At 38.6% G+C, this 25803-nt stretch overlaps 1 protein-coding gene across 2 annotated transcripts in view; it reads right to left on the reverse strand.

Annotated features, from left to right (window-relative positions):
• Positions 1 to 1822: 1822 nt before the first annotated feature.
• Positions 1823 to 25803, reverse strand: part of ARHGAP15 (Rho GTPase activating protein 15) — a 622754-nt gene continuing 598773 nt past the window's right edge. For both annotated transcript variants that reach the window (XM_027131893.1, XM_027131900.1), the window contains one exon: positions 1823 to 2186. In XM_027131893.1, the coding sequence (XP_026987694.1) occupies positions 2003 to 2186 (184 nt within the window). In that variant the 3' untranslated portion in view covers positions 1823 to 2002. The remainder of the gene's footprint in view (positions 2187 to 25803) is intronic.

Raw genomic sequence — 25803 nt, forward strand, 5'->3', positions numbered from 1 at the left:
CCTAATTAAGAATATGAAATGTCATGGAAATGAGGAGGACGTGAATGCCAGAAACTCTTGTTTCATGTCTCCATGTTTTTCTGAAAGGCACAAGCACAACTTTGAATAAAAGAAGAGCTTAAAGCTGCAAGTCTGTTAGCTCATTGCTACCAGCAACTTTAGATCATGGGGTTCCGCCTCATGTGACTTTCCTTGGCTTTGTGGTATTTGTATATGTCCCACTCCATGAAACCACACTTCAGCATTTATTGTGGTCGCTTGTGTTCTTGGCCATCAGCCAACTTACTGGCGCCATTGCCAAAATGAAGACATTCAACAGGGGTAAGGGAAACCTCTCCTTCCTCAGGCAGCTCCGTGGATGCTGGAGCTGTGCACATCTGGCTGTCTCTCGAGCAGCCGCTCTCCCTCCACTGTATACCCCACCCACGCAGACAGCCCAGGCCTCTGAGCTCCTTATTGCTCTAAGTGTTTGCTCTTGGATCCGTGCTTCACGTGTTTTATTTACATGCTTTATTTTTCATTTTATGAACAAATCGATAACTAGACTTACTCTTTATCGCACTGGATTAGCTTTATTTATTCCGTTTGAATTTGATTAAAAAGCTGTCAAACTTAAGTCTACATTTATATCAGCAGAATAATTTCACAAAACCGGCTATGAGATGTGTTCAGCTAGAACACAGTTTTCAAAATAAAACAATGTTTGATATATTCTAGACAGTTACCCTTTTGTTTATCCATGACAACTGAAATTAACCATCAGATGGATAAAGCAATCCAAGTCCAGTCAAGTAATCCTTAGGGCACATGGAAAAAAAGCCTTTTTTAAAAAAGTTCTTTCTAGATGGATTTAATGTAATTCACCAATAAAGCATCCTCAGAAGCATAATAAAAATTCTACATAAAATGACATAGCCAGGGAAAAGGAAGATATACAGTCTGATGAAGATTCAAAATGGATGTTAACATTAAAAATGAACAGTCATGCAATTCCTGTATAATATAAAGATCAAAATTGCAGGGCACTAATTTTGCTTCTAATTTATAAGACAGTATGTTTATGGGACTGCAAATAGTATATGTAAAAAAACATATCCAGGGCTTCCCTTGTGGCGCAGTCGTTGAGAGTCCGCCTGCCGATGCAGGGGACACGGGTTCGTGCCCCGGTCCGGGAGGATCCCACATGCCGTGGAGCGGCTGGGCCCGTGAGCCATGGCCGCTGAGCCAGCGCGTCCGGAGCTTGTGCTCTGCAATGGGAGAGGCCACAACAGTGAGAGGCCCCCGCGTACCGCAAAAACAAAACAAAACAAAACATATCCAATGGCAAATGTTTTGAACTGCCATTTTTCTTCAGAAAATATGCCATTCAACATGTATTTGTAAATTTCAGCATCTAGCGCCAAGGATAGCTGGACTAGATCTACGCTTAACGAAAAGGTTCTTGAAAGAGGAAATATGTCTCTTTTGGTTGAGATCCTGATTTCCTTTGTTCTATTTAAAAAGTATTCATTTCTGCCTTCTCCCGTCTTTTGGTTCTACTCGTGTACCCGTGGGCGTATGGGCAGAGGCCTGAGGCAGCCAGGGTAGTGAAGAGGCTCACCTGTGTGGACACATACCCACACTCTCAATCACACTCACACTCACTCACATGTCTGCAAATACACAACCACACATCCGATGCCCGGGAGTCGAATTAAGGCTATTTTTGGATATATGCTGTCCTCTGAACAATATTCTATAGCATGGAGCATGCATAATGTAGGCCTAGAAGTGCTGGAATGCACAACACTGAAGGGGTTAATGTAGAACACATATAGGCAAATACTGTCAACTATTTTATTCAAATGTTTGGAACTTAAACACAAAATCATCATTAAGTTTTTACAAAATGAGGCATCTGTCTCTTGAATGGAAAAAAATATTTCAGAAATATGTTTACAGAAACGTAAAAATATGAGGCCTCGAGACAGATGTGAACATACTCAGTAACTCGTCTTGTCTGTCAGTCTTCCTCCGAGCCAAAGATCTTACTGTACTCGCTCAGCATGAGCTCGGCGATCTGGTTCTGGTACACCATGTGCACCGCCATGTTCCCTGTCTCGTTTTCAGCTCGCAGAAGGGTGGGTCCAAATACAATCCCTAGGCTTTGTGTGGACATGAGGTTCTTGGATGCCTCGGCCACTATCCTATGGAGAGAGAGAGAAAAAAAAGACCCATTGGAGTTTGAATAAAATTGTGGCTACTTTTGAACTATAAAGTTCTGTGCTCTTGAATCCTTTTTCTTTGTTAAATTTCAACTTAAAGAAGGAGAATAAGGGCAGTGATTGGCTTTGGCAAAACACAGAATGCAACACAAGCAAAAAAAAAAAAAAAAATTCAGGTTCCAGAAATACTACTAGACCACAGCATTATTTAATCTTCTACTCTGTGTACTTTACTATATGGAAATAGAACCTATGACTTTTGGGGGGAGGATTCTATCCCCATAATACCTGGCCATTGTGGGTGCTTAATAAATGTTTGTGGAATGAATGAATGAATAAATTAGCAAAAATGAGAAAAATTACTGTGGAGAGTTAACAAGATTCAGCCTGTGAAGTGGTTATAGTCAATGGAGGAAACATGCACAGAATATATAAGAAGCCAAACACACAAAAAATAGAACGATAGATACATAATTCATGATGGAAAGACCAAAAAAATAATTAAGTTTTTAGTGATTAGCATGAGTAAAGTATTCCTGACAAATGCTAATTGCAATATGTTTTGTAGAGAGGGTAGGTTCTGGGACATTTAGGTGTATAACAAAATTCTAAGCGTCCCCACCCATTTTACTCAATTTAGCTCACATCTCAATAAAATGCAGAAGACTGTAGCATTTGCACAGGAGAAGAGTCCCACTGGAATCAAAGAAATGTTTGCTTATGTGAGGACTGTGGAGAACTGGAATACCAATGAAACATTAGGATGTGGTTTTATTACTGGTAATGTCTTGCCTGCTTCAACACGGGACTCTTAAAAAGAAAATAAAGCCCCCTCCTATCAATTGAGGCTTTAAAATTAAAAAAAATAATGCTTATTCTCACCATTAGAACCCCCTTGGTTTTATATTAAAATTAGGTTTTAGTGACGTTAGGGAAATAGGGAGAGCACATGGAAGGACAGGGTGCTAAGAAATACTGTACTCTGCATTCCTGCAGAACACCGACCCAAGGGAAATATAAGCTCAGAGAATAAAGTGGGGCAAAAGAATACTTTACTGCAAGGCAGTGGGGCATCCAGTCTCAGAGCCCACTGGGGCACTGGTTGAGCTCTAGCGGACTCTGTGTTTGGTCTGTTTGGGCCTACCTAGTTCCCACTCAGAGGAGGCAGGAGGAAGGAAGACTTGCTCTCTTTCCATCTCTCCACAAACCCAGATCTCTGACATACCATTTCGGTGACCAAGAGCCCATGCCTTCTCTCTCCTGAAAGAGACTGAGAAGGGCCAAAGCCTTCAGTTTGTGACTCCCCACAAGATGTCAGCAAGATGTCATTGACCTGATCAATATCAGTAGTAATCAAGCAAAATCAAGTATTATTCTAAGCAATTTTATTTATTTATTGGCCGCAGAGGCATGCGGGATCTTAGTTCCCTGACCAGGGATCAAACCCGCACTCCTATTCCATAGTGGAAGTGCAGAGTCCTAACCACTGGACCGCCAGGGAAGTCCCTATTATTTATTTTTTATTTAATTTGATTTTTAAATTGAAATATAGTTGATTTTATTCTAAGCAATTTTGGGGTCTCATTTAACTTCATAACAATCCCATGAGGTAGTATCTATTATTTAAGCCCTTTTGACAAACGAGAAGACTGAGGCCAAGAGCGGCAAAGTGCCTGATATCACACAGAGCTGAGGCTCAGACCCAGGCAGGTGGGTTGCAGCTCCCGTGGAAACATCATTGCCCTGGGGTGTGTTATGGCTCCTATGCTTAATAACTGGGCTGTCATGTCACTCTACCATCTTCCACATGGTTATTGGTCCTTCCATAAGGGGGTCTGGAGTTTTATTCCTCACAGTAGCATTGTGATTGACAGCCTGGTTACAATGGATTTATTGTGGGGAAAATTACTCTTAAACTTGGACTGAATATTCAAGATATTCTGCCTCCCATTTTCACTTTTCTTCTCCTTCAAATGGAAAGCATTTGTACCTGTGCGTAATGTTGGCAATACTACGTTTCTGGAAGGGATTCTCACATTTAAAGTATCAGTGAGTTATCAGAGACTTCAAGTTTAGAGTTTCCTTTGGAATGTAAGAAACCGTGCCACTTTGCTACTACATTTACCAAAAGTCTGTAGAATGATTTTAAAACACTCTCCTAACCTGGAGTAGGCACAAATGGAGTGGGGCTTTGCTTCTCTTTAATACACCTATTCACCTTGGCTTAAAGTCTCTCTTGAGCCTCTCCCAGACCTCTTGAATATAAAAATCACTTGTATGATCCATTGTGAAGGAAGACAGTTTTTCTCTTTTGGATTTAAAGTAATACCTTTTTGGGATGCTAACTCATTCATGGACTATGCCACAATAATAATTTAAAATTTTGTTAAACAAATATGGAGAGAGATAACATAAGTGATCAATTAATTAACTATTAGGTAAAAGTTGCTTTAAAAACATTACCCATAGGTAGCGAAGGTCTAGGCTGATAAGAATTATCTATCAGAGAACAGGGCTCAGAAGGCATGGGGCATGAAGAAGGTAAAATTAAAAGCAAAAGTCTAGGGCTTCCCTGGTGGCGCAGTGGTTGAGAGTCCGCCTGCCGATGCAGGGAACGCGGGTTCGTGCCCTGGTCTGGGAAGATCCCACATGCCGCGGAGCTGCTGGGCCCGTGAGCCATGGCCGCTGGGCCTGCGCGTCCGGAGCTTGTGTTCCGCAACGGGAGAGGCCACAACAGAAAAAAGCCAGCGCACCGCAAAAAAAAAAAAAAAAAAAAAAAAAAAAAAGCAAAAGCCTATTTAAGTATGAAGGTGAATGGCTGATATAGGGCCAACAGGGGAGAAGAAGAACATTAGGACCTGGAGTCCAGGGAGACTGAAAGGAGAAAGGGGTGACCTCAAGACAGATTGATGATGGGAGATATAGTTTCCTAGTTAATAATGGCTATAATTTCAGTCAATAGCAGGAACAATGAGATTTGGGGTATAGCTGGGAACCAGAATTGTGTCAAACTCAAGGTGAGGCTAGAAATCAAGGGACGTCCAAAAGCTGATTATTGGAAGGGACAGTTGTGGCTGTCATTATTGGAGATTATGGGGGTAGAAGTTGGAAGAGGTCTAGGCTATCTGGAGGAACTGGCGTGACTGGAGGGGTCTCCAGGGCATACAGGAAAGATATAGCTGGTGGGACTCGAGCTGTGAGAGGAGAAAAAGAAGGCTGAAATGGGACTAGATTATTTTTTAATTTTCCCAGTGTTCTTTATATTTTTCCTGCTCAGCAAAAGTCCTGATCTGAGAATCCAGAGCAGGACCAAATCTAGAGGAAAGCAAGGCTGAGTTTCAATGGAGTGAAGAGTAGGAGACTACAGCGGGCTGTCAGAGCCCCCTCTGGGAAAGGATTCGCTCTTGGCCAGTGGATCATGGGAGAGGACTCCTGTAATGGATTTCTGCCAAGTCATCGGTTTCCTAAATTTCCCATGGACAAGTGTTCACTTTGAGCTCTTCTGCGTGTGTAAATGTGGAACATTCATGCCATCTCAACCTGTGTTATTTGTGTCCATTTCTCTTCACATTCTCCATGTGACTTTAATAAAACCAGTTTTAACTAATGGGTGCTTTCAAGTAATCTTGTTACATGTAGATTTTACCAAATAACACTTAGTGTTGTATTCTTGTTATATTTGCATTACTGCAGGTTAAATTTTCTTAGCAGCTTGGAATTTTTTCCAAGTTGGGAAAATTAAGTTACTTGCAATAACTTTTAGAAAAATCAAATGTAGTTAAGAAAGAATGTTAAGAAAATGTGGATATGTATTATACAGAATGCATGCTTTCTTGCCTATTCTCTGTTACAAAACGTGTGTTTGTGTGTGTGTGTGTGTGTGTATGTATTTCATTGGCAATTTATGTTCTGAATATCAACCAACCAGTAGTTGGTATATTGAGAAATCAATCAATCTTTAGGTTAGAAAATGCTGAGGGTGAAGACTATTTTGGGGTGGAAGTCACCAACTACCGAACTATATGATTCATGTAGATAGACAAAAATATTCTCACATCAACATTCACATTAGATTATACCCCTTTATAGTAAAGAGTGGTGATAGATATTTCTAGCAAAGAAGGCTCCCAAACTGGGGATGTCTGGAAAATGTATTCATGCTGTTATGGATGTATTCATGCTGTTATAGACTTCACTATTCAAATGTGAACTTACTTACGCTGTACCTCAACAGACTCTTAAATAGTTAAGTGGTTGATTTAGGACCACATAAGTAGTCAACCACAATGTCAAAATACAGCTAGAATACAATCCTACGAAATTATTCAAATCTCAGTTTTTTACCTCAGATCAATGGGTGTCATAATTTCCACTCTCACTATGGGGACTATCTGGGCATTGCAAGTGTCATTATTTCTGAAGGCTTCAACTAGTAAAACATATGTAGAGGAGAAATAGAGGCTATCGAAAGAAATAAAAGCCCTGCATGGAAAAAAATGCAATCTAGTATGTAAGATGGAAAACTCTCAAAAACAGTAAGTTGTACTTCCAGTAGTTTAAAATGCAGTTGAGTTGTATTATTGGAGGGGAGGATCTGATTCAGAAACCAAATACATTTTTACTATGGGTTTGGCAGTACTTCCAAGACAGCTTTCACTAAAGTGAGTTCTGCAAAACACCATCTCTGTGACATACTTCACAAAAATAGCAATCTGGAGTAAGAAAGTTTTGGAGAAAATTATATGCCATTTTTCTTTCTTGGAAATTTACAATGCACAATAGCATAATAAAGGCTCTGACAAGTCCTGCAGAAAACTAACCCTGTTCATCTTTGTGTAACTCTTGTGCTCCCTAACTTACTTGCACGTTGTGGATCCTCTTTCTTGAGAGACAATAAACAGCATACATTAAGAAATGTTACTTCTAGTGTGCTTTGCTAAGGATCTACTAAGTCTGAAACATTATGGATTTTACCCTCCTATGCCACCCAGGCTTCAGAACTCCATAGCAGCTAATTCAAAGAGGTCAGATTGTGGTCATTTCTGGCAAGTTCCACCCCTCTGGTAGGGCTTAGATTTCATCTGGCCTTAAACTCCATGACAGTGTTGTAAATTTTGAGCTACAATTTAACCTGTTTTCAGCAAAGAAATGAAAGAAGCTCCCTTTTTAGGACAAAACAAAGGCCAAAAAGCAAAAGACCACATCTGAATGAGAAAGGTGAGAGCAGAGACATGGTTGAGAGATTACCATACAGTAAATTGATGGATGGTCAGAAGGTGCAAAAACATTTAGATCTTAGATCAATATTTGGAAATTCTTCTACATGTTTGTTTACTCACCATTAGATTACTCCCAAGAAATCCTTATAGCAAAGATACGTGATTTGCAGCCACAAGAAGAGCTCAAAGTTTAGTGCCTGTGAATGCTTGACTAATAGGAAAAATACCCCAAACTGCAACTCTTTTGAAAAAGGCTATTTATTAACACTGCTTAGTTTAAAATAGCCTGACAAAAATAATTATGATTTTATGAATTTCTTCACAAAATAGCACTTGATATGTGTTCATTTTAAAAGAAACTCTTATACCGCTAAGTAAATTCAAGTTTATAAAATCTTGACGTGGGTAAGAATTCATTTTTCTGGCAAGAGATCAAAAAGGTGATATACAGTTTACAGCATAAGAAGGAAAAGAAATACCAGAGCTACTTTTTGTTGGGCCCAAATGGACGGAGCAATGATCCATCAATTTTAGATTATTTTAGAAACAATCTATAATCCAGAGCTATAGATGCTGGACCCCAGGCAAAAAAGAATCCTCAGAGCCTTATGCTGGGTAAGTTTTTCCAAAAGTGAGCTGAATTGCTAACTCAAAGGAATTTCTTAGTTGCTTAAAATCACAGTCAAATGATTCAAAATGAAAGAGAGATTTACTATAAAACTAAAAATTAATGCTGAATTAAGAAGACCAAAGCATTTAATAATAGTCCAGCTCCAAACAGATATACGGATGCAAACTTCCTTTTAAGTTTGTGCTTTGCTGTTACCATAGTGACTTGCAAAGCAAGTCGAAAGCCACATAATTGCCTGCAGAACAAGCCTCAGGTTATTGGAGGTGTACTAAAAATATTCCCTTCCCTATCTCTGGATTGCTGTGATTTTCCAACAGACATAACTTTAGGATGGTTTAACTTGAATGGGGAAAGTGCGGTGGTAAACGTACTTTTGCCATCAGGTCACACTTGCAAAATACAGCTCATCCACTGTATGTGAAATGTTAATTGTGACTTTGACCATTTCAGTGAAGAGAGGCTGTTAAATATAGAATAAATTTTCAATGTGCTCAACTTATGTTTCCTATGTGCTATAACTACTTTGGGGGGGGGTTCCATGCTAACCATATGCTTGCCTACTCTCAATTTGCACAAACTATACTGCTGTCTACACTGGCCTTTTTATTTTTTTTTTAAAGATTGGGGACTTAGCAGGAATTCTACCTTCTCCCTTAAAGTCATGGCTGTATGTTAGAAAATTTTTCAAATATTGCAAAAGCAGAAGAGCATTCAGAAATGTTTTTGCATTTAATACTAATGTAGTTCAAGGCAGTGATTCACTGGTGATTCAGTCATTTTTTATATGCAAATTTATAAATTAATTGATTTAAACTAATTGTAAAGTCTTCAATTTTATACTTAAATATCATATTATTGTTTTCCAAAGTAAGCAAAAAACCATCCTCCTAAAAAGCAATTACTGCTATATTCTGACATTTTTGCTTTTAAATTATCTTTAAAGCTACGTGTATGTAATTCTTTCAAAGCACATCATGGAAAAGGTACTTTATATGGCAGTCGCACATTCACAGGTAACATGGCCTTATTCTTTGCATTTATTGAGTACCCTCTTTGCATTGATTTCATTGCAAAAGACTGAAACATTTTCAATTATTCACTTGTTTCATATTTATATTGATTGGCCATTACAGGGAGAGTCTAATGTATCTTTAAAGCAATATTCAGAACAATAAGATAGGAGGAGTGATAAAATAAAAAAAGGTGACTAGCCCATAGACTTCAAAATGGCTTATTTCTGGTTGGAATATGTATTCTATAAGGTGATAACAACCATGGATAAAATGGGATATCATAGCCAAAGCCCTTACATAGTAGATAATATCAAAAGAAACACTAACAGTAGTTACTATTTGTTGAATATCTTTTATGTATTAATCACTGTGCTTCAAATATATCACAATTTTCAAAGGTAGACTTAAAAATCAGCTTTAATTTCTTTTGTTACGATTATAAAGTAATACATTCTATTAGCATTTGAAAATTTAGTAAAGTATAGTAAAGAAAAAACCACACCAGCAACTGTGAACAGTAACTCAAGGTACCCCTTATTCATTCATAAAAATCTGTTACTCAGTAGACCTGCTATTACTCAACACCTGCTAGGTGCCTGACGCTGTTCTGGATGTTGAGGATGGTGCAGTGAGTAAAACAAAATCCCTGCCCATATGCAGCATACAATCTAGTGGGGGAACCAGACAACGAACAATACACTAATCAGTATACGGTGTGATTTCAGGCACTGAGGTACTTCAAGAAAAACTAAGAGAAGTGGTGGTTCTTCCACTGACCCTGGGAGCCTTTTAAAAGTTTCTCCTGGCCTAGAATCCATCCCCAGAGATTCTTCTTTACCAAGAATGAGTGGAGCCTGGCTGGCTGTAGATAATACAGCCCCTAGATTATTCCACTGTGTAGAGAGGTGGAAAGTGCACATGTGGCAGACAAGGTGCTCAGGAGTTCTTTCTAAGGAAGGGACGCTAGGGCAGAGAGCAGCTTATGTGCACACACCGAGGGAAGGAAAACGCCAGGCAGGGAAAAGTAGGTAGAAAGCTCCAGTGGTGAAGTTGGGCTGGGTGGTTCTAGGAATAGAGAAGAGGAGAGTGAGGCAGAGAAGGTAGGAGATGCTGTGGGCGGACTCATGGGCCTTGGTAAGGATTTAGGACTTAATTCTAACAGTGATGGGAATTCAACCTTGGGTTTTGAGCAAGAGAATAACACTGCCAGCATTTAATATAAATGTATAAGTAATTTATTTACATGCATATTCAAGAAAATACTTTCTATATAATTTTGTATTCACCGTTTTTCACTTCTATCATGAGCAATTCCCATGTTTTATATAAGTAGTATATATTTTTTACTCATTATCTTATATGGGACAGAATGGGCTGTACCCTATGATTTCTTAGTATAAGTGAAATTGATGTATTAAAAAATCTTTTTGTACTCTTTCTCCACATTTTGGAGTATTTCTTTAGGCAGTGGTTTCCAAATGGGGCAACTACCCACTCCCACTCCCCCTATTAGGCATTTGCAATGTCTGGAGACATTTCTGATTGTCATGACTGGGCGGGGTGGGGGAGTTGAGTTGCTATGGTATCTAGTGGGTACAGGCAAAGGATGCTGCTAAACATTCTACAATGCACAGGACAGTCCCCCAAACAAAGAATTTATCCAGCCCAAAATGTCAATAGTGTTGCTGTTGAGAAACCCTGCCTCAGGGTAAAATAGTAGAAATGTAACAATTAGATCGATGGTTCTGAAACTTTACCATGCATGAGAGTAATTTGGAAACCATATGAAACACAAGTTTGCTGAACTTCACCTTCAGATTTTTGGTTCAGCACCTCTGGAGAAGGACTTGAGAATATGCATTTGTCACAAGTTCCTAGAGATGATACAACTGGTCCCGGGACCACACTTTGAGAACTTGTGCTAGATTAAGATATTGGTTCTCTTTTCTTAAAATATGATAACGTGGGATACGTAACATGACAACCCATAGTCCTGTTAGCATTATTATCACTTGGTTTTATTCTTTTTAAAATAATTGCTAACTTGATAGGTGAAAAATGATTGTCGTTTGAATTTAGGATTCTTTGAAGTTAGGTAATGGGGAAGAAGTTAAGAAAAGAACAGCCATGTGGATTTTTTCTTCTGTGAACAATTGTTCATATCACCTGCCTTTTTCCTATTGAGAGCATATCATTTTATTTGTTTACTTAATCCACTTACTTATTTTGTATGACAAAACTAACACACAGTCTTTAACAGTGTGCTAATCAGGAGTATGTAGAATAAAAAGGTAAAATACTCTGGTTTTCTAGTCAAACTCCTTCATGATAACTATAATTAACAGATGGGTGTTCCTTCTGGATGCTTTTCTATCTATCCATCTACCTATCTATCTATATATATATTTTTTCTTTTTAAAAAAGTACATAATACGGTACAATTTGCTTTATTCCCCCTTAACTCTATATCATGGGAATCTTTCCAAGTCAGTACATATAAAAATACCTCACCCTTTAAAAAAATGTTGTTACATTTCATAATATGGAAATAATTTATTTAACCATTCCCCTGCTGATGGACTTTTAGGTTGCTTCTATTTTTTTGCTGTTACAGACAATGCTACAATGAACATCCTTGTACATATAGATTTGTGAGTTTTTTATGTATTAAGATGCATAATACTTCATTACTTTTGTTGTACTTATGTTCTCCCAATTCTTTTTTTCCTTAATTTTGTTTATTTAAATTTTGTGTGGTCATATCTAGCACTCTTTCTTTTGGAATTTCTATCATTGTTCTTGTTATTATAAAATTCATCCATTTAAATAAATCAGATAAATGTCATTAATATTTTTTCCTAACTTTAAAAAATGATTTCATTTCATATCCTCTAATTCATCTCAGTATATTTTACTGTTTGAAATGTGATGGTAATCTCAATCTTCTTTTTCTTCAAAAGCTAGCTGATTCCCCCAACCACATTTCTTGAATAAATTTCCATTCTCCATTGATTTGTGATGCTACCTTCCTACAACTCACAGACACACACACCTGGTATTTTTACTCTGTGGATGATTTCTGTGTGTATTCTTAGCTAGTACTTTGCTGTTTAAATCATGATAACTTTAATATACATTAGGAATGTTCCCATTTTTTTTCTTTTTCAGATGGGAAGGAAAATGTTCAGATGGACAAAAGGAGCCTGAGAAAGATTGAATAATTTGATCAACACCATGTAGTTAAGCGGCAGTAGCACCTAGATGAAGATGCAGATCTTTATTACTCTGGGAGATAGATATTCTTTCCACAAATAACTAAGACTCAAGAATTTGGGGTTTGAAATCAAGGGGTTTCTTAATGTTGAGACCTGAGGCCTGAGGCAGACGTGGAAGAGAAGTGAGTCAGAAAGTTGGCACAAGTCTTGGGTGACATATTTTGATTTTTTAATCACCTAACTCACATCCAAGGATATATTTATAAGGATGAGAAGGATGTTCAGGTGGAAGAAAAACCAAATTAATACATATTGTCTTTTTCTCCAGAATCACACAGTGTTTTAAACTTCTGAGAGCATTCACTTCTCACTGTGAAAAGAAACGCACTATTTGTGAGATTGGTTGAGAGTTTCAGCTATTGTTTCCCTTAGCTGTTTTCTCTTAAGCTTTAAAATGGTTTTAGCCATTCAGATTTGACCTTGTCCGCAGTAAAAGAAGTCTTAATTTTTACTCCCTGAGCTCTGTTGATCTACCAATAACCATGGATAATATCACCATCCTGGGAAGACACTGCCCTGGATTTAGGGGAGAAAGGCTAGGAAATGTATTACATGTTGGGAGTATTTTTAGAAAAGAAAAAAAAAATATATAAGACTGTTTATTATTCTTTACTTGGAATTTGTCCAATAAGGCAGTTAAAACACTAGTATGTGCTAGTAACATTTTATATAGAACATTGGGGGTGTGCGTGTATCAGCATTAATTAGGCCAAGCAGAATAAGGCACCTAATTATAAGACATTAGTGGAAAATACAGAACTTAAACATTTGCCTTGTGATATTAGATAAAACTAAAAGGAATACTATCAATATGCAAAGTCAGGATTCATCAACCTCTTTTTTTTTTTTTTTTTTAATTCTTTTCACATAGGTGAAGAGAACAGCTATTTCGCTAAGGGCATCTATCAAATCTTCAGCAGTTTTCTAGAAAATTGTTTCCTTATTTAAAAGGTCCCAGAATAGCTGAAAGAGAATCACTTGTAGTTTGGGTGTCAGCATTCATTCGTCCACACTTAATTTTACTTTCTGAGGAAAAACAAGCTTTGGATGTTTCTCACAGTGACTTGACTCTGAGAGGCTGCACAAATAGAGGCTCCAGGGTGAATGTGTGAAGCAGAGTGACAGGCTCCTCAGTGACACAGGGCAGGGACTGATGGTGTTTTGGTTTGGAAAAAAGAACAATTAGGGAAGCCACGATGACTGAAAGCAAAAAGCCATGATATGGAAGAAAAAGTCTATTTTCCTCTAGTAAATCCAGTTCCTGGAATTGGCCCAGAGACAAATTTCACCTCCATATGACGAATTAGAGTTATGAAAATAGACTAGACTCCTTCAAAAGATTCACAGTTATTATAGAAAATTTAGAAAATGAAGTTGAGTCAAAATAGAAACTAAAAATCCCTGATAAGTCCATCACTTAGATATTACTATTATTAATATTTGGTATAGATTTTTCCAAGTGTATACTAGAAAAAGAGGGGGACTATCTATCAAGGTTATTAAACATTCTGCACTTAAAAAGAACATGAGTTCCCCATCAGGAGGCATTCAGAGATGTTCCAGATTCCCGTATTGAATGGCAAAGTGAATGACATTTAAAGTGTGGTTTGGTTTGGGCTTCCAGATTAATGACGAAAGAATGAACATTCTGGGAAAGTCAAACTATCGTTAGAGATGAGGTGGGATAATATATACTAACTGAGGTTTCTTCCCCACCCTTGCTAATGCCTCTTTCTTTTCTCCAAGATTCAATCAGCAGCATTTTGTCTTCAGTGGAGGGATGGTACAACAGAAAAGCAGAGAAAGTGCTTTGGATTTTTGTAAGCTAGGGCATTTGAATTGAAAAGGACTCGGCCTAAGTGCCCTGGACTCAGAGTTGCAACGATGGCTTAACCAACAGATTGGAAGGTAGATCAAGAGCCAGGCTGCCCTGCTGCCAGACAAGAGAAAGATTTCTCTGGATCGGTAGAAAGAGTTAAAAAGAGAGCTGAGACTTTGGTGAGGTCCCATGAATGCGGCCCAATCCTGAGTCCTTCTTATCCCCCTTCCCTGGGGATGTGGGCTGTTGGAAGGTTTGAGGATTCTGAGATCAGATAGACCCATATTCCCCTCCTTGGGGAAAGCTAGGGTTATAAAAAAATTCCAGACTTCCTCACGTTCAGTGTATCAGGAATAAAGACAAATTACCGCATGGTGTATCTACGCAAGGGTGGCATAAGATAACTCCACAGTGTCTGTCTGACCAGTGACGGAAACCAAGACCTGGAATTGGAAGTTGGGGATGATGACAGAAAACCAGAAGGAAATGGAGACAAGCCAGGACAGGTGACAAAAGCCAGACCCTTACTACCCTGCTTATCTGCTTTACTACCTTTCTCTAGTAGAATGTAAACATCTTAAGGACCAGGACTTTATCTGTTTTTGTTTAGTGCTGTATTCCTAGACCCAGATTAGTGTTTGGCACATAGTACTAGGTGCTCAGTAAATACTTATTGAAATACTGTATAAACGGATGCTCTCCCTGCCCCCCACCAAATGCTGAGGCCATACGTAGCCCTCCAGAACTAGAAAGGATCCAGGAAAATGTCTAGAAGTGTCTAGAAGACACTCTGAACTGACTAAATTTAAATCATTTAGATGAATAGGGCTCACAGGGGAAATTAGTTTCAATTGTGGCACAATATTTACATTTCTGGCACACCTGAGTTTCATACCTACTCCGAGATGATGAGAACACGAAGGCAGAGATGAACAGAGATAATATTTCTTGAGAGCTAGTTAAGGGCCTGTAAGTGTGCAGGGTGCCTTTCCTTCCCATGTATTATCTGACAATGAGATTCTAACATGTACCCAGTTTGAACAAAACTGGTGAGAGGAGTTTAGAATAAAATGTAATTTTTAACTGGTTTATACTATGGATGGTTGAAGTTAAAGATAGTGACACCATTTTTCTTGGCCATCTAAAATCTGACCATCAAATTCTATTTTAGGTAAAATGCTTGATGTATCTGCAGAAATACAAACCCCTTCAAAATGTTTATAATACTTGGCTTAAAGATAGAAACTATTTGTTTTGCTTTTACACACATGAATTTATAATCTGTAGTGTGGTGGAGAAATAAATTGTGCCAGTTTCTGCATCTGTCCTTGTACATATAGACGTCAGGCTAACTCATGAGTCTATTGTTCAGCACACACCTCTGTAATCACCTGTTATGACTCAAATCTAGACCTTTTTGTGTCTCTCTCAAGTTTCATCTGCTGTTATCCATGCTGAGTTTTCATTCTTGCACATACATTTTATCATAATATTATATGTTAGTCATAAAGTATAATAATAGAGATAAGAGGGATTTTGAATTTAAAACATTGTAAAATGTGCTATAATTATTATATATTAAAAAATTACTTCTATCCCACCAGAACTAAACCATGTGATTTGTGTGCTTTTAGTGAGTAAGGGGTGAGACTATAGGTAACCTAAGCTATTTTTAAGTGTATATGAACCAAGCATAAATTAAATAAAGTGACACCAAGGCTGAAATAATGTAAGCAAGCACCAAGTGAAACACTGCAGTGAATTCAAAATAGAGTAGTGTTGCTACTGACGGTTCCCCTATCCTGACATGCTGACTTAATCTGGCATCAGGAAGGAAGAGAACAGGATAAAGACAGAGAGCAGGATAAATAGAGAAATGAAGATTATTTTTAGTGTGATCATGACCAGGCCATTCATATTTCTCCTATAGCCTGGAACCAATCTTATACTTATTGGAAGGTGTGACCTTTAAATATTCCTTACTTGCAAAACGACAAATATTCTAGAAGCTCGGTGTTAGCTTATGGAGGCATCTGTCCCGCTTGCTCTTTGCGTGGAGTTTACTGCAGGGGGGGGTGAAAATTGTAGATGAGCAAATGTGTTACTTATTCTTTACATTTGCAGACTTTAGGGTAAGTTCTCCTTGACAGCTCCCCGATTTCTTTAACGCGGCAAACCTTTAATCAGTCTAGATATGTTAAAATGTGATTTTTACAGCGAATTGACCTGAGTTGAGTACTTGAGTTGAAATGTGTATTTTTCACCCACAAAAGCTGACTTGGAGGAAAAAAAAATCAGATATTCTATGATATACTTTGCCTTAGTGACAAGATGTTTTGGGGGAAATCATCCAAGCTTGAAATAAAATCTTTATTGAAAGTAATTCTACATTCATGCCAGTCAGATACATTGTAGGATTAGACCGGATATCCCAGGGGAAAACTACGGTATATGCACCAGGCAGAGTTGATTATTTGGACCTCCTGTCAGTTCTTAACTTCCTGACAATGGCTGAAGCATTCACAACCGCTACAACTCCGTTTTCATCTTTATTTTGAGAGAAAGTTAATACACTTTACCTTAACTACGCCAAATGTACTGGAAAATAACCCAGTAATAAGATACACCCCGCCTACCAAGTGATATCTGTGTGTAGAGAGCATTTAGCTGTGCATTTTAAGGAAACAAATACAAGCAGCAAATGACAGAAAGATATTGTGATTATTTTTTCTACTTAAACTTTAAAATTTTTCTGGCAAAGCCTCCTGTGTGCTGTCTTAAAATCAACAATGTATACATAATTATGGAGCCAAATAAATGGCTTTCATTGAAAATTTCCTTCAAATGGCAGGTGGGGGAGGCTTTTCAAATTATTATTGCTAGAATAATTTGGTTATCAATGTTATTTGGTGTCAAAAAGGAAGACACAGGTACGCCAGGTGACATTTGGCTCCATTTAGAGAATCAACAACAGCCTGGGATGTCACTTTTGAAAAAGTCATAAAATTGTTTCTTTGGATATAATTAACACTGTGACTAAAGAAGAGAGAAAAAGGCATAATTTCAAATTTAGATTTATAGACTGATTTGCTGTGAAGACAAAACATCCTTGTAGTTCTAGAGGAAAGGAAAAGACATAAACCCCAATAGATGTTTGATAATAACCATGTTCAATTTAAAAATTCAGAACTTAATTTTGTAACTCTCATCTTTTGGTTATATATTTTTAAATGCTTTGCTTGCACACTACCAAAGAATGAAAGCAAAAGGGTGAGGTGGCCCATGACTCACAAGTATAAGGAGAGAAATGATGACCTACTATCATGTTATAGAAAATGACAACATACTCCCCTAGACAAAGAAGTCTCAAGGTGAAAAGAATATGTGTTCTGAGAACTGTATTTCCTACCTGAGTAATGCATTGGTTAAAAAACTTAAGTTGAAAAAACTTTGTTTTTAAATTCAAAAGATTATGAATGTCCTTCAGTGGGTGAATGGATAAACAAACTATGGGATGGAATAATGGAATATTATTTGATGATAAAAAGGAATGAGCTATCAAACCATGAAAAAATGTGGACGGGGCTTCCCTGGTGGCGCAGGGGTTGAGAGTCCGCCTGCCGATGCAGGGGACATGGGTTCGTGCCCCGGTCCGGGAAGATCCCACATGCCGCAGAGCGGCTGGGCCCGTGAGCCATGGCCGCCAAGCCTGCGTGTCCGGAGCCTGTGCTCCGCAACGGGAGAGGCCACAACAGTGAGAGGCCCGTGTACAGCAAAAAAAAAAAAAAAAAAAAAAAAAAAAAAATTTGTACGAATTTTAAATGTATGTTGCTAAGTGAAAGAGGCCAGTCTGAAAAGCCTGTATGATTTCAAGTATCTGACATTCTGGAAAAGGCAAAACTCTGGAGATAATGAAAGATGAGTGGTTTCCAGGAGTTAGGGGAGAGGGAGGAATGACTGGGCAGAGCACAGAGGATTTTTAGGGCAGTAGATCTATTCTGCATGATACTATAATGGTGGATATATGTTATTATATATTTGTCAAAATCAATATAATATACAGCAAGAGTGAACCTTAATGTAAACTATGGACTTTAGTTAATAATAATGTATTGATGTTGGCTCATCAATTGTAACAGATGTCCCACACTAATGCAAGATGTTAATAATAGAGGAGATTCTGCATGTGTGTTTGGGGGTGTGTGGGGCTAGATAGCATATGAAAACTGTGTAATTTCTGCTCAGTTTTCTGTAAACCTAAATCGGTTCTGAAAAATCTATTAATTAAAAAAAAGTAAAAAAAAAAAAAAAAAGATAACGAAAGCAGATTGCATTAATTCAGGGTCCGGAGGTCCATTTCCCTGTTTGTCTATCCTTACGGGCACACACATTTGAATGGCTTTGCACTGTACGTCAGTCACCGTATCCAAAACCATATTTAAGTTTGTTTCTACGAGGAAGCCTTTAAGAACTGTATTCTGATCACTTCGTTATTTGCTTTCTTGGCATTTAAACATTCAGATTGTATTACATTATTGTTGACGGTTTGTTTTTATCTCTAAGGTATTTCATGCACATATGTTTTATCTCCCTCAATTAGATTGCAGAATCTTTGAGTTTAGGTGATGTGTTACCTTCTACTTTTCTCCTGTTTTCACTGCAGTAGGAAATTTGGGTATTCTATACCTTCCTGTTATTACAAATTGATTTTGCTTTATAGGTCACTGGCAGGTTAAATTTTTCCTCACCCAGATGTGTTTTGCTCAAGCAGAAAGTGAGCTGAACTGAACAAAAATGAGGTACTCCCTTATACTTTTCTATCTACAGTCAGAGCAAAGCTGTCCACAGCTACTCCTTTTTTTTTTTTTTTTAATTAATTAATTTATTTTTTGCTGCGTTAGGTCTTCGTTGCTGTGCGCGGGCTTTCTCTAGTTACGGTGAGCGGGGGCTACTCTTCGCTGAGGTGCGCGGGGCTTCTTGCAGTGGCTTCTCTTGTTGCGGAGCACGGGCTCTAGGGCGCACGGGCTTCAGTAGTTGCAGCACGCAGGCTCAATAGTTGTGGCTCGCAGGCTCAGTAGTGGTGGCACACGGGCTTAGTTGCTCCGCGGCATGTGGGATCTTCCCGGACCAGGGCTCGAACCCGTGTCCCATGTCTTGGCAGGCGGATTCTTAACCACTGTTCCACCAGGGAAACCCACAGCCACTCTTGTTAGCTTCTGTTTCTTAAGTCCAGGAGGGAAGTCAAGATCATCAGTGAAACCCTTGAGCCCTTTTCCATGTCAATCCTCTCCCTTTCTCCTTTCCCCTGTCTTCTCTTTTTACTTCTTTTGAAAAAAAAAATTACAGAGGATGACTGGAGAATTGAATTTGGAAATACAGCAATCTTATGTAACATTTAGAGGTATTTTTTTTTGGAAAAGAGAATTCAGTAAGTGCAAAATATCATCTGTGGATGCTCCGTTTTCAAAGGTTTTATGAGGTAGTGTGAAATTACTTTAGGTTAAGGTGTCAAAAATAGAATGCAGGAGTTATGAGGTTTGTGTTGAGCAGTCTTGCTTCTTCACAGAAATGTCTACATCATCCAAATGAGAAAGAATCCATCTCACTGACCTAGAGAATTGTGTAGACATCCCTGAGGCTTACTGACCCAGCACAGCATAGGAACCTGGAGAAAAAGGCGATTCAGTGAGGAAGCCTTTGTCTTGTAAATGCACACAATTTTAATTGATGTAGAAGATCAATGTGTACAAAGAAACAGAAAGCCTGGTTTCCTCCCCTGGCTCCACTTTTTATTGCATGTAGGACTTTGGGGATTCACTTAGCCTTCCTCAGCCTCAGTTCCCTCTTTTGGAAAATCAGACAGTTGGGCTGGAAGAGTTCTAATGTCCTTGTTGAACAATTTAACGCTTAAAAAAAGCTTAAACTCTTTTCTTCCTCAAATTTGAAATGATTTGTAAGGAAAGTTGACACGCTCGGAAACACATGGAAAGCATAGTACTCCACTGCAAAATAAGGAAATCCTAAAATTTAAGGGGTTGTAATAATATCTTAGGTATATGTGTACACGCTTTAAATATAATAGACATATAAAGGGTATGTATGTATATTTTTGCTATAAGGCATACATTTATTTATTAAAATAAAGAATGAAACAAAAAGGCAGACACTGGGAATTTTTAAGGAAACAGACATGAGCCTCCTGTTCTCTTGGAAGCATAAGGGTGTGTCTGTAGTCTGCATTTTTGTTTTCATAACACCTATAAAAGAATAGCGGCAATGGACCAACAGACCTTCTCTGGCAGAGATGACACACAGGTTTGCTTTACCTGGCTGATGGTGGCTGTCTGCTCCGTGGGGAAGGACCCTGAAGTTGAAAGAGTGATGTGACCAATCAATAATGTCTACATGGGATTTGGATGGAGAATGGTGGTGTATGTGCCAGGAATGTGCCATTCAGGGCAAAAGTAATTTTGAAAGGAAATCAGATACATCTATAGAAGAATTACAAAGCCTTCCTGGATGAGAAAGAATCTGGAAACTTGAGAGGCAAGCTGTTGGGGGCATTTGAACCAAGTTGCCCTTAAGTAAGTATAGAAAAAAAAGGGAAAATTGTAGCTGCATAGAGGTGTCAAAGTAGACAAAGAGTGAATTTAGATATATATGAGTTAAATTTCAAGGATAACTCTCTGAAAGAGATTTAAGGAAATATATACAAAAGATATAAATTGGTAGTCCTTTCAAATCAGAACATATATACCTGCTTCATTTTTTAAAAGAAATTACTCAATATTTATAATATGTATTTTAAAAAACCCAGTTCCCAATGGATGTACATTATCCACCCCACCCCTATATTTTATTAACTCATAATCATCACAAGATCAGAGCTTTCTCTGGTTGTATATGAATACTGAAGAGAAAGTCATAGAAAGGAAAAATACAGTCTCTCTACGGTTAAAAAGATCTACTAATGTCAGTGGTTAAGTGGTAATTTTATTGAATAGTGATAATAGAGGGAAGACGTACAAGGCTGTGGAATAGAAGAGGGTCAGTGGAATCTATTCATTTTGTGTTTATACGTTTGTACTCTTGCATGGCGCCTCATTGCCATGCCTTATCTAGGAGGATTACTAATATGACAACACTCCTGATTTATAGAAGCCCAGTTAGGTTAAACAGTTTGATTCATTTCAATTGGATAAAAAAAACTCTTGTTGAAGCTGAATTCTTGCTTTGCAACGAACACAAACTCACACTCATTATTACTTATGGTGCTTTTCTTTATGGATGAAGTGCTTCGCAGCCAAGTAGCAGTAGTCACCAGCTGATGACCATAAGGAAAGGCAAACACTGTCAGTGGAATAACATCCTCAGCCAAGTGTTTATGTTGGATGCATATACAATACATAACTGTTCTTAACTAATGATACAAAGTTGGCCTCCCCAAGTTTCTCCTTTTGTATTATTTCTTGCCACCCATGTGTTAAGCAAGATTTTCTCAGGACCTAAGCCCCACCCTAAAAGTAAGTTTGGCTTCTTTGCAAGCTGGATTTATTCCTTCTAGCTTCCAGGGGAATATCATACATCAAATAACTGTGAGTTAGTTGTACATACAATTGTGGTGATGTGGCTGCTGATGAAGTTTCCAGAGGTGGTTAATTTATGTACAGAGTATCTGAAGCAATGAAATGACCTGGTTAATTGGGCATTTTTTAATGTGGCCCTTTAAGATCTTTTGTTTATATTTTCTTTCCGAATCTATTGGTTTATTATATTCTCAATGAAAGCTTTTTTTTTTTTTTCTTTTCCTGCAGGCAGGGAAAACATCTAAGTCTTCCTATTAAGAACTTTATTTTCTTTCTTTTCCTTGCTCCAACTTTCCTTGCTTTAAATTTTCTCTAACCTACAATTTGGAATTTTCTCTTCAATTGGCTGAAGTAATGTTTTACTGGCATTCCTCTGACCAGATATTCCCTTGATATGTTCAACACCAAGCTGAAAGATCTGGCCAACCGCTGGGACAGAGGGAATGAGGCATTGGTACATTAGGAGTGAGATGAAGCCAGCTAGATCAGACAGAAGCTGGTGCAGCCCAGACCATGGCTCTAGGGGCAGAGAGAAGCTACCAGAAAGAGTCAGTACTGAGATCACAAAAAGCTAAGCAACACAAGTTGGCAAAGTAGTTTTTAAAAGGCTACAGCCAGGGGATGAGCCATATTTGCAGCAACGAAATGGCAACTGTCTAAGACAGTCAGTGTGTCAGTCTAAGACAGATAGACATGGTCAGGAACAGCGCTACTCATGACCAAGGTATCAGGCCCTCCAGTCGAAGTCTCTGCCCCTATTTTTCTAAACCTCAAGTGCTGTCTGGCAAGCCATCCTCTCTCTGATAAAGGAGCTAATGTCTGTTCAGTCCTTGCCTTGTGCCACTCAAATGCATCATCTTACTTTTTTCCTGACAACAGCTTTATGAGATAGGTACTATTATTATCCCCATACTAAAGATGAAAAACTTGAGGCTCATGGAGGTTGTCCTGTGTCACACAGAAACGGTTGTGCTAAGATTTAAAGCCAGGTCCTCTGAGTGCAGAATATGAACTCTCCTTACATTGTTATCCCTCTGTCCTTCTCATACCTCACTGGTTCCTCTGTTTGCTATTCTTTCCCCCCAGTCCTGGGTCTCTTTAGTTCCCAATCAGATAGCCCTCATCTCTGTACCCAGAGCTTTGAGCCAGCCTTTCCCCCCACTTCCCCCAGTCCCAGCTCACTTAACCCCAGCCCGGGTAAGAGCCCCAGGCCCCTTGCTTTCCTGGCAGGAGAATAAAGACAGCTGGCAGTGAGAAAAGCCTGTGAAGGAGAATATGAACACAGTCGTGGTTATGGCTTTGCTGTCTGAGAACTCCCTCTGTCAGGGAACTGCTTTGGCTTCCCACACTTGCTACATGGACAGATGTTTTCAATTATTATCACTGACAAGCCTCCGGGCCAGGTTCCTTCTGATTGGCTGTTAGAGGACTCAGAGGGGACTAAAGGAAACTGAGGCTAGGACACAAAACACCTCAGTCATCACTTTAATCATGTTTCTCCAAAGCAACTGGTTGAGTTGGACAGTTCACCCAGAATTGGAATCCTTTTGTAAACACAGACTCAATTTCCTTTTAAACCTTTCTTTCATTCTGGTTTCAATTTTTCTGCCCGTAGTTTTTCTGACATTGTAAGAGAGTGAGACATTTGTCATTCCTTTACCAGTTCTTTCCTTTTGTTGTTCACCCAGAGTTTTGGGTACATACCAGAGTATAGTGGGAGTTGTGACTTAGTGAAATTTAACCTGATACTACTAGACTTGGCATTGCAACATCATCTGCAAAAATGACCTAGGTCTGATCTGGAAGCACAAATATCATCCAATGTTTCCACCTATAGTGACCTGGGGAATGTTCTACCCTAAGTCCAAAGCCACTTCTCACTTAAGTTTTGCATCAACTATAGGAGCCGTTTGACATATCTGTCCTGCATTACCAGGACTGTTGTCTAACTTTCTAGCTAATCATTGTATCAGCCATAATTACCCTGATTTCTTTTCCTTACCATCTCTGGTGTGTCCTAAGGAAATCCAATGACGAACTGATCCCAAGAGAAATCTGAGGGAAGCCTTGGCATGGTTGAAAATAGAAAAGAATGTAGACATGGCTCTCAGAAGCAACCCTGACCACCCTCTCTTCTATGTTCCTTCTTCTTCAATGGGATTAGTTATATTTGATACCACTCAGCCTCTAACTTCTCATTATTTATTCCTTCCTTCCTATTTCTATAATTAGAAGGGAAAATTAGACTGTCAGGTGGATTAAAGCTTTCTAAATTCATTTTTATTTCCCATTCTGTCATTTATCTGGTTAGAAAAAAAATGTATTCAAGATGCTCCAGTGTTTCTGCATATTAGTTTTCATGTTCTTTTGATGTCCTGAAGTTAGGTTTGTGTGTGGTCCGTCATGCTCAAGTCTCCAAACTGCCTTGTCTCTGCTGCCATTTTAAAACAATAGCAGCAGACACGCAAGTCACCAAATGTATTTGGTAAAACAGACAAAATCCACAGACTTAATCCTGAAAGCTGGAGTCTCCACGTTGATTTCTGAAAAATGTCTCCTTGACTTTCAAACCACACTCTGTATTTTAAGCCCAAAGGTAAAATATTATAGGATGTTAATTCATCCTTTTCAAAAAAGGCACATGAGGGTTAAAACATATGCTTTCTTCTTCACTCAGAAAAAAATTCACTCCAACCTTTTGGGGAGGGGAAATCACATGTAGCTCTAAAACAGCTGAAGCTAAAAACATCAAAGTTGGCATGACTTCAGTTATCACTGAATCAGGAAGATCAAGCCAAGTTTTTGAAGAAAATGGTTGAGCATTTTAAAACTAAAAGAAGTTAAAATGCTCTTTCTGAGCATGCTCGTTGGGAGGTTTTAAAATATTTTCTTTAGGTTGGCTTTATTTTGCTCATCACTTTGGAGACATTTCAACAAAAACTATCTAATTAGTCTTTATTAATATTGTTCACTAATGCCCTAGCCAAGGCCCAAGTGTCTGTCACCTGCTAAGGTGATGTTTTCGCCATGGTTGCCAAGGGACCACTGCTACTCAGCAAGGGTGAGTCGTCTTGGTCTTTCACGTTTTTGTCGTCGTTGGGTTCAGGTATTTGTGGTGGGACAATCACGGGGGAGGGTTGAGGCAGTTCCACAGCAATACAGTACAATGAATATAGCTGCTAGATCCTTGCCTGTTTTGACTTTTTCTCTCAATTATCCACAACTTCAGTATTTCCCCCCCAAAATGGGTAGGATGGTTTGAGTATTTGAAAAACAAGAGGCAGTTTAAATCAACTCCCAAGCACATAAATATGGTCCTTGAAATGGAAACTGAACAGACCCTATGTTCATGGTTTTCTGATAGAATTTCACTCTCTTTTAGGCACTAAGTAGCTCATGCTGTGCTTCTGACAGTTTGGGGGTCTGCATTTATTTTTCAATAAGACAGTCACTGCTCTTGCTTTACCTGGGATGAGATCAATTGACAGACCTGGAGGATCATTGACACGGAGCTTGTTATCACCGCCATCCGATACTGTCTCAAGATGTAAATTTCTCAAATAGTATCAACAGCTTGGTGAGAAGAGTGCTTCTTGTAGCAGAGCCCTTTTACTAGTTTCAGCACTGCAGTTTCAGGAATTTCTTTACTGGAGCTCTCAGTGAAATCCTCCAATAGCATTTTTGAATTGCAATATCTTGCATGTATAATGGCCCAAGGGAATTGCCTCACTGGTGAGATTACTTCTACACCTGTCTAAATAGCATCAGATCTCTAAATTGTCAAGAGGAAAGGCAAGAGGTAGGGTCTGACATGACTGTTGTTTCTAATATGCTGTCAGACAGTGATAGCCAGAAGGGCCAGCATAATACAGGGTATCCCAGTAGACTATCTGCAGGTCAGTTTAGATATATTAATCCATTCTTAGGTAAAAAGGGGGTACAATTATGCTCAACTTACAGATTCAAGTATACTGGGGAAAAAGTCTTATTTAATAGCTGGTAGCAGAATTCCTCTTAAGGGAAAAAAATCAGTTTTTCTTTCTTTCTTAGCAAAAC

This window comes from Aethalodelphis obliquidens, unplaced genomic scaffold (genome assembly GCF_003676395.1).
Source record: "Aethalodelphis obliquidens isolate GAN/ISIS:26980383/991018 unplaced genomic scaffold, ASM367639v1 scaffold2, whole genome shotgun sequence".
Classification (NCBI taxonomy): domain Eukaryota; kingdom Metazoa; phylum Chordata; class Mammalia; order Artiodactyla; family Delphinidae; genus Aethalodelphis; species Aethalodelphis obliquidens.